The 9,908-nt window shown below is 33.4% G+C and overlaps 1 protein-coding gene across 1 annotated transcript in view; it reads left to right on the forward strand.

Moving 5' to 3' along the window:
* Positions 1–8,531, forward strand: part of LOC108909439 (histone-lysine N-methyltransferase pr-set7-like) — a 15,527-nt gene extending 6,996 nt beyond the window's left edge. Inside the window, exons 2-5 of the mRNA XM_018713778.2 lie at positions 915–1,095; positions 1,198–1,378; positions 5,589–5,779; positions 6,923–8,531. Coding sequence (XP_018569294.1) covers positions 915–1,095; positions 1,198–1,378; positions 5,589–5,779; positions 6,923–7,133 — 764 coding nt within the window. The 3' untranslated portion in view covers positions 7,134–8,531. The remainder of the gene's footprint in view (positions 1–914; positions 1,096–1,197; positions 1,379–5,588; positions 5,780–6,922) is intronic.
* The last annotated feature ends 1,377 nt before the right edge of the window (positions 8,532–9,908 follow it).

Below are 9,908 nucleotides of genomic sequence, written 5' to 3' on the forward strand. Positions count from 1 at the left end.
AAACTTAAACTAAATTGAAATTTTCCGAATTATTAATCAAAAACTGTTAAAATTGGCGTGCATTGAAGTTTGACGATGAATATCTTTTAAACACTTTATTTAATCGACTAATCATAAGAGACCATTTTTGTAGAGCAGTTAATTTCCTACAACACCATGAATTGCGCATTTCATAATGATTTTTTGTTAACGATTTATAAAATTCATAAGCAAAACAGAAATTTGTCTTAAAATAATCAAACTTCAACCTTTAATATCTTTTAAACGGTGAGGTTTACGAAAACATTGTAAGAGACCTTTTTTGTAGGGCGTTCAATTTCCTACGAGTATGTGAGGAGAGATATTTTTAACTAACAGTTGATAGAGAGATATGAATTTTTTTTTTCTAATATTGAGGAGAAAATGGAAAACTGTAAAGCGGAGGACCTTCCTATTAAAATTAAGATCTCATATTTGGAGAGAATTTTCTAGAGGTGTCTAGCAACCTATTTTTCAGAGCATAAAGTAAAAAAAAAATTGCAGATTTTTTTTGATCCACCCTAGTACCTAAACATAAATATTCCTTACTTTTTGAAAAATACATTATATAAGTTTATTATAAGTGCGTGGTTTCAATCATTCAATGTGCATTTCAACCCCAATGCAGCCAACTTAAATTTCTAGTCAAATTTAATTTTGTGTGAGATAGCATGTTTTTCCTTAAAGATCTAAGGTAGCATGTTTTCCACACACAATTTTAGGTAGCATCTTTTTCAAGTACAATTTTAGATAGCACGTTTTCGTAGTAATGCGTCGATATGTATTTGAAGAAATAATCAGTAACTTTTTTTTACATAATTACACAACCATTGGATCCAAAAAAAAAGTGTTTATTGCAGTATGAGCACCGATTAAACTGTCATATTTCATCCTAGTAACAGCGGCTATGCCCACGACTCCCATCATGCAGACGAGACGTCAGAAGATGACGTGTCCGGACATCAGGAGTCCCCCCACGCCTCATAGGATCGAACTGAGGAACGACAGCCTAGAAGAGGGTAACTGTAAGAAGCCCCTCGTCCAGAGCTACCAGCCAGCGCCTAAGGCGAGGAGAAGGTAAAATATGTGTCCGTTAACATTGCAATAACATCCCTAACGTTACGCCGTCATTATGTGGTTTAATTGACCTGCTCGTTTATTGCACGCAGTCGTTTTAAGGTTGAACAACAACCAGCTGATAAGCCAGCCGGAGGGTAAAAATGCCGACCGAGGCAGCCACAAGCTGACCGAGTACTTCCCCGTCAGGCGATCGGCGAGGAAGACGAAGAAGACCGTGTTGGAGGAGAGGCAGAGGGACTTGGAGCAGGCACTTAGAAATAAGGTGGAGGAGGGGCTGGAAGTAAGAGATTTCTCGCTGTATCAAACTGTTAAGCGAGTAACTTTACAGAGTTTGTTTTGTCTAAAGTTATTGTGAAAACTGATGTCAATTGTTTGCAAGTTATAGCTTGTCAAAGTTCCTTTTTTTTATTTTTCTATTTAAATAACTTATTTAATTCAAGTTCGATCGGTCTCGCATTTGGCACACCCACTAAGTAGATAAATGTCTATTGGACCAGTCGGAGAAAAGTTTCATTATGCGCCGCTAGAGGGCAGTTTACCTAGAACTCAAAATTTGTTTTGTTCATAACTTTTTTCTCTTCACGGAAATTTAAACATTGTTGAAACGAGAAATAATAGAAAAAATTATTTACTCTTACTTCAAGCCGATAAATGTAACCTTTTAGGAGGAAATCGCTATTAAAGTGTTATTAAACATCAAATTTTTGATAATACGTTCTGCAATTAATCAAGTTGTAATGCTGTAATACCATCTCTTGTAAAACCATCTTTGTTTTGTTAGTAAATAAAATATTATTCGTGGCTTATTTTTTCACAACGTCATTACAGAGCCGAAAAAAAATGTATTACGGTGAAAAATTAAACATATCTGCTTTACACAATTTTTATTACATTGAGGCATGGCACCTTGATTAATTACAGAAAGAATTATCAAAAATTTGGGGGATCTGTCGAAATATTCCACTTTTTGGATGTAAGAGGGGGCAAGCAAATTTTTTCTGGATTACCTTCAGTACAACTCACATAATAAAAGTTAATACTTTTTTTTTTATTTTTAAACAATCAGATTACATTTATCAATTTACAATTTAGTTTTTTAAAAAATTGTAATATTAAGGTACTCGGAAAGACGCTTCTTTTAAAAAAAAAAAAAGAAGTTAAATTCCTACTATTTATTCTCGAGATATAACCGGTCAAAGTTTATCGGCATTTACCGTTGCTGTCGAAATATCCCACTTCTGGAATGTAAGAGAGGGCAAGCAAATTTTTGTTGGAATACCTTCAGTACAACGCACATAATAAAAGTGTAGATCCCTAGATCTGGGCGAGGTCCGGAACATTTTCAAAATTGCAAAAATGTTTAAAAATTTTTAAAAAAATACCTGTTTTATCTGAGTGTTTTAATTATATCTTGGAACCTATGCATTTTGGAAAAATATTGAAGAGGAAAAAAGTTTTAGAATTGAATTTTGCACAATATTAAAAATGTTTAATTTTATTACCGATGTTGCAAAATAGCAATAATTGATGAAAATAAGCCAAAATAATCAAGTTTTTTGGATAATTTTTTAAAAATATTTGAATTGCTTCGAAGGTATTGTAATTTTGGTAAAAAATTTTAGAGTATAATAAAACAGACTAAATTTCAGTAGTTTTAGTTTTTCGGTTTGATTAGTTTTCGCAAAATAATTTTTTGAAAAAAATTTTTGAATTTTCAAAATGTTGCACAGCCTCAAATAAAGCATTTAGATGCTTGAAAAATTTTTCACAAAAAAACACCGCTCAACTTTTCAAATAGTGTTTGAAAAATTGAAATCCGTTACATTTTTAAAGTTGTCTTTTTTTATTTTTACATTTATCAATTTACAATTTAGTTTTTTTCAAAAATTATAATTTTAAAGTACTCGGAAAGACACTTCTTTTTTAAAAAAAAAAGTTAAATTCCGTTTATTGGTTCTCAAGATATAAGCGGTCAAAGTTTATCGGTATTTACCGTTAATTTATAAACAATTTAGCAATAATCTTTGATCCAGTGGCTCCCTTTTTCCGAGTTCTAAGCTGGAAAACACTTTCATATCCATAAGTTATCGGCAACATAGATGAATCAGCGGAAAAGCTATCGCTCGCACGCGTGAAAGGTGATTCAAAACACGAAAAGTGGGGGAGGGGGCTTTCGCTCCGAGACTGAATTCGGAGGTTCAAAATGCGAAGGTACGAAAAAAATTGCATTATCTCGGCTTCTAATGGACCAATTTCGATCTTTTTTTTTTAATCCGATGTCTCGCCAGCCAAGGAATTTGAATATCGTAATGCCAACTGTCTAATTTGCACATATTTTGTTATAAACAAAGTTTATTATTTATGCGTTAAATATACTGTATATTTACTAGTGCTGGCAAAAACTGGAAAAAAGTGAAACCAGTTAACCGGGTTCCATAAAAACCGATTTCAGATAAAACCGGTTAGTCGAATAATTGCTAAAACCGGTTATTCGAATAACCCGTTACTTGAATCGCCAAAACCGGATATCTGAAATTTGGTGCCTTACAAAGACAGACCCGGAGAAATTGTCCAAAAATCTGGAAGTCAAATTTGCTTACGAAGAAATCGATCTCCTAAAAAATCAATTGCAATCGGACAAATCGATGTCTAAAAAAAAAAGGAAGTAGATCATCGAATAATCGGTTATTTGAATAATCGGATATTTGAAGATTCGAATAACCGGTTTTCGGATATTTGAAGAATCGAATAACCGAATAACCGGTTTTCGGATTTCATAAAAATCCGAATTATCCGAAACCGGTTAACCGACTATCCAAAAAACCGGTTTCAGTTGCCAGCACTAATATTTACCGTATGCTATTGCATTTGTATCAATGAAAAAATTTGTATACATATATATTTTAACACTGAATATGAATTACTTAGATATAATTATTACAATTATTTAAATAATTTTTGGTTAAACAAAAATTATTTGGAAATTAATTTTTTTGTTAAATACTGATAAAATTAAGAAAAATTGGTACTTTAAAATTATAATATTTGAAAAAACTAAATTGCAAATTGAATGTAATCTAATTGTTTAAAATTAAAAAAAAGGGTGTTAACTTCAAAAATTTATTGTGGCCATCCTAATCAACCGATTTCAATTTTTCAAAAACCATTTGAAAGGTTGAGCGATCTTTTCTATGTGAAAAAATTTTTCTAGTATTTAAATGCTTTATTTGAGGCTGTGCAACATTTTGAAAATTCGAAAAAAGAATTTTTTTTTAATTATTTTGCGAAAACTATCGAACCGATTTTAATGAATTTTGGTGTGTTGTTTTATTATACTCTAAAAGTTTTTTTTACCAAAATTAGAATGCTCTCAGAGCAATTAAAATATTTTAGAAAAATTATCCAAAAAAACTTGATTATTTTGCCTTTTTTTCATCAACTATTGCTATTTTGCAACATCGGTAATAAATTTAAACATTTTTAACACAGTATACTGTGCAAAATTCAATTCTAAAACTCTTTTTCCTCAATATTCTTCCAAAATGCATAGGTTCCAAGATATAAACAAAAAACTCAGATAAAATAGGTATTTTTTAAATTTTTTAAACATTTTTGCAAAATTTAAATTGTTCCTGACCTCGTCCAGATCTACACTTCTATTATGTGAGTTGTACTGAAGGTAATCCAGAAAAAATTAACTTGCCCCCTCTCACACCCACCTCAAAACAGATCTGCCTTGATCTATAACACATTAATGGCGATTTCCTGGTAAGCGGTTACATTTATCGGCATGAACGAAGAGGACATAATTTTTTCTGATATTGTTTCTCTTTTCAATAATGTCTAAATTTCTGTGATGTCTAGCGAGAGGAAAAAGTTATGAACAAAACAAATTTTGAGTTCTAGGTAAAGTGCCCTCTAACGGCGCATAATGAAACTTTTCTCTGACTGGTTCAATAGAGCTTCATCTACTTAATGGGTGTGCCAAATGAGAGACTAATAGAACTTGAATTAAATAAGTTATTTAAATAGATAATTAAAAAAATTGAAGTTTGACAAACTGTAACCTGCAAACAATTGACAATTCGAAAAAAATTTTCATTGCATACTGCTATTGTTTTAATCCGTAGAATCACCCCCCGAAGTTTCCTTGACGGACTTTCAGAACACCCTCTATTTTTCATATCGCACAGAAATTTAACAGTGAAGTCACAAATACTCTGTACCGTCACTAAATACTGAAATAAGCATAAGGTTATACACATTAGAAGTCGGTTGGAGTGGTTTCGATCTTTTCTCCCTAATTTTTGACACTCGGATAATATTTTATAAATCTTCCAAAGATATTATTTTTTAAAAAACATTTAGACGTCAAAAAAATATGGTGACTTTAAAATAACACGTCGTAAAGTCATAGACATGCTTTTACAAAATTATTTTAAACCACACATTGTATTGGCATAAAATAATCACTCTTCTGTTCGGTTTAGGTTAGATATTTCGATGGTAAAGGCAGGGGTGTGGTTGCGGCGAAAGATTTCAGTAGGGGCGATTTCGTCGTGGAGTATAGCGGAGACCTCATAGACACGATCGAGGCCAAGGTACGAGAGGAAAGGTATGCCCAAGACCAGAATGCAGGCTGTTACATGTATTATTTTAAGTACAACGGACAACAGTATTGGTGAGTTTATCCGCATTTTTCATCCATTCTCTGCTTATTATGAAATGATAACCGCTACCTAAGTTTTTATGTGGTCCAAGTTAATACTCATTAATAATTTTACTTATTTTTTTCATTAAATATAATGGCATTTTTGTAAAAAGGCACCAAAAATTAGGAGGTTATTAATCCTTCAAAGAAATATCTTGTCACTCTAACGTCATCCTTGACAAATATGGCTTTAAATAATAAAATTATTTGACATACCTGATGTTACATCTGTTCAAAATTTTGTCCACCGACCTGTAAACACAATTGGGTCCGTCTTACTCAGTTTCTATGAACTAACACCTTGTCTTGCCATAACACAAATGTTGTCTTGCTTCACCATAAATTAAAACGATATCCATCAACTCCGAGTTGCTATACATGCAAGCCATTTTTGACACTAACTACTAAAAAACTTTTGTAAACACTATCGCAACGACGATTGTAAAATCGGATTTCAGTACTCAGGAGTCGCTGAGACCACATGGCTCTCCATGCGTACTGTGAACGACACTAGAGACTGCAGTTGTCCAGCTATGTAATGATTGAAAGTACTACAACTTCAATAGTTTTTTCTGGGAAACTATAAGGATTTTACAAAAAATTCTTGCCTAACCTCAAAAAAAGATCCATTACTTTCCAATAGCGTGGGTCAGGGATTTGGCTGTTGTTGCAGCCGTTCTCAAGTTAAAAAAAGTAAAATATTTAACTAAAAAAGAGATAAGGCAAAATATTTATTAAATAGTAACTCTGAATTATGTAATTCTGCTAATACCACCAGGTATTTTTAAGAGAAATAAACAAACAGTCTTAATCTTATGCAATTGTAGGAAAAGTTCTGAAATACAAGGACCATGTGATAAGTTTGGAATACGAGGGATGTACGATTATTTCTAAGACGTTTTCTACAGCTCCTCATGATAAATTTTATATTTAGGATAACCTCCAAATTTTCCGTCCTCTTCCTCTTGTATCCCGTCTTACCTTATACCCTCCCATATTCCCTGTTACTGCCTGCATGTTCCGTATGAAATTTACCGACTGCTGGAAAATTCGGCAGTTTTGTCAAACCCCTTGTTCATCTTTGCATTTTTCTTACGACCGTTTTTCTTAAAGCATCGACGCAACGGCCGAATCCGTCAGGCTGGGCAGGTTGGTCAACCATTCCCGGAACGGCAACCTCCTGACGAGGACCATATCCGTGGACGGCAAACCCAGACTAGTACTTATAGCCAAAGATGACATAAAGATGGGAGAAGAAATACTCTACGATTACGGGGACAGGTCCAAGGAATCTCTGAAACACCACCCCTGGTTGGCGTACTAGGGGGCGTAAATTAAATATGGCGGTGTGGGCGACGAGTATTTTTTGTACTAGTATTTTTATTTGAGGTTATGTTAGTGTTTGGTGCGGCTGCTATGCATTTAAAGAGAGAAAAGCTCGGAGTGTACCTGATTTGATGAAATTTTGAAAAAACATATTGATCGTAACTTCTAAAATTTATCATGCGGGGTTTTAAGTGTGGCGAGGTGCGGGTCTTTGTGTGGTTTTCAGTCGGAAGGTTTATATAAACATGGGTCTACAAAAAAAAATCATTTCTAAAATGTTCCCGAGGATGTTTGATGCAGAATTACGAAACGTAGGCTAATGATTTATCTAATTAACGGTAAAAATTCAACGAATTTGGATATAAATATTTGTACAAGTGGCAAAGGTACCGCGGGTAACTTTCAGTAAAAAAAAAATAATAATTTTTTTTGCGAAGCGAGTAGTTCTGGAGTTGCTAATGTTAATAAAAATTGTAAATGGTTCGTTTTTCAAATAAACGAGAAATATCCAGTGGCGTCGAATTTCTTGCGTTTTTTAGCGAAAATAACTTCGGTGTCTCCGCCACTGGTATCTATGTGCAAATAGAGTGGATTATCACCTTTAATTTGATAGATGATTAGCCTAAGTTTCGTCAATCTATAACAAACATGTTCAGAGATATTTTAGAGGCGACATTTTTTTTTAATTTAAACCCCCCGTATGTCGAAACTTATCAATTTGAGGACCTAAGTTTACATAACCTTTTCGGTTTAACATCACTCAAAGTGCTACCTCTTAAAATTCGCCTACATACATAAATTAACACTCTGCGTTCCAAATACGTGTAGTGCAAATTTTTAACGAAGCCATTTACTTATTGTTCTAGTAAATCTGTTACAATGTAATTGAATTTTGTTCCCAAGTTACGTCGACGCAAAGAATCGCGTTTCAGTTAACTCGTTTCGTAAGGTTCAACGTCGTAATACTTTGGGTGTCGATGTGTCTTGTCGAGTTATTGTAGTACAAATTTTGAAACATTTTTAGTATATTCGATTGTAATTTCCACGTTTAAGACTGACGGAGGTGTGCCTTGCTCGTTGAGAGGTTTTTAAAGTACATCTTACAAGAGTTCGTAAGCAGCGACGGTACTGCCGCAATGATTTTGTTACCTGACGATCCTCCGTGTTTAATCGGAAGTGGAATCGATGCTCGGTTGCAATTTTCAGACGTTTTATTTCGTAATCCTGTAGCTTCAGATAATTTTAAACTCGTAATAATCAATCAGAAGCGGTTTTGTAGATTTAATTTTGCCCTCGCTGTCAAGGGAGCTGTCTGGTCTAGGTTTCTGTATTTATTACTTAGTTTTAAAGTAGCACATTTGTATTATACATCGTATCAATAAAGAATTACACTGCCTTTTAAGGTGTTTTTATGTCCTGAATAGCGCATGCCTCTAAATAACAGATATTTTAGCTTTCTCGGGATTGTACTGTGTACTTTTCTTAATATTACTGTCTGTTAATAAGGGAAGAAGGCATTCGATGTGAGATAGACTAGACTACCATACCGAAACGCTTTAGGGGTTGTTGAATCCGGATCTGGTTTCCGTTCAATTAAATTAGGGTCATTTGGTGGTCGATTCTCGTTTTCGTTTATGATAATACAATTTATGATCACAGATTCTGCGTTTATCATTTTATTATGAAAAGAAAAAAATAATTGTACATACAGGGTGTCGCGCTTAAATGTGATACATTCCTGTAGCTTCTTTGTTTTTTGACCACTTCAACATTTTTTTTTTTAGAATGTAGGATAAAAAACTGTATGTGTTGTTGTTGTTTTTTTTTTTGTGCTTTTCGTGGCCCTGTGGGACGTTTTTTTTTGATCTCAACAGTTTTTGTTTTTTTTTTTTTCAATATAGATTTTGTGTTTTTTTTTTGCGTCTCTTTTAACGTGTCTCTCCCCGTGTCTTCTCATTTTCTATATCTTTTGAGGCGCGCTCTTTTTGCGTTTTTTTGCTTTATTAGGAACCGGGGTTTTCCCGTTGGGTTGTTTTTTTACCTTACATTTCATAAAAAAAAATTTTTAATCGGGTAAAAAATAAAGAAGTTACAGCCTTGTATTACTTTTCGCCTGAAGATGTATCGATTTTGATGAAACTTGGTAGTAAGACGTTTTAAGGAATGGCGAATGAAAGTACGCGATCTGTTTTTTGGAAAAAAATCACTAATACCAATCAGCTGTTTTGATGTCGAGAAAACGTGTCCTAGTTGGCCGTGAATTGCATTAATAAAAATGGCAGTATCACAGTTAGGTAGTTTTTTTTACCCTACAATCCTAAATAAAATTTTTTTAGATCGGCCAAAAGATAAAGAAGTTACAGACTTGTATCATATTTAAGCGTGACACTCTGTATATGATATTCCAGAGTATGGCCAAATTTTTACCATGCATTTAACTCGTTAAACCCCCCAATGATGTTACAGAGCATGTTTTAATATTTTTAGGACTTATAATGAGGCTAGTGTGAAAAGTACAGGTACAGAATCCATAGTTTTAATCTTCTTTTCGTTTTATAATTTAGAACATGTAAAAACAAACTACAAAAACTTGATGTGACCTTTGATTAATAGTCCAGACGGTATCTGTTTGAAAGAGTCCATATTTGAGTGAATCATATATCCGCGGAGATTTTTGGCTTTTTGGCTTTCAAATATCACTAGAAATGAAAATTTTTATATGCGCATAAAAAAAAATGTGGGCTTAACTTTTGACGGCACAATATGTTAAAAA

Source organism: Anoplophora glabripennis, unplaced genomic scaffold, assembly GCF_000390285.2.
Source record: "Anoplophora glabripennis isolate ALB-LARVAE unplaced genomic scaffold, Agla_2.0 scaffold527, whole genome shotgun sequence".
NCBI classification, from domain to species: Eukaryota; Metazoa; Arthropoda; class Insecta; order Coleoptera; family Cerambycidae; genus Anoplophora; species Anoplophora glabripennis.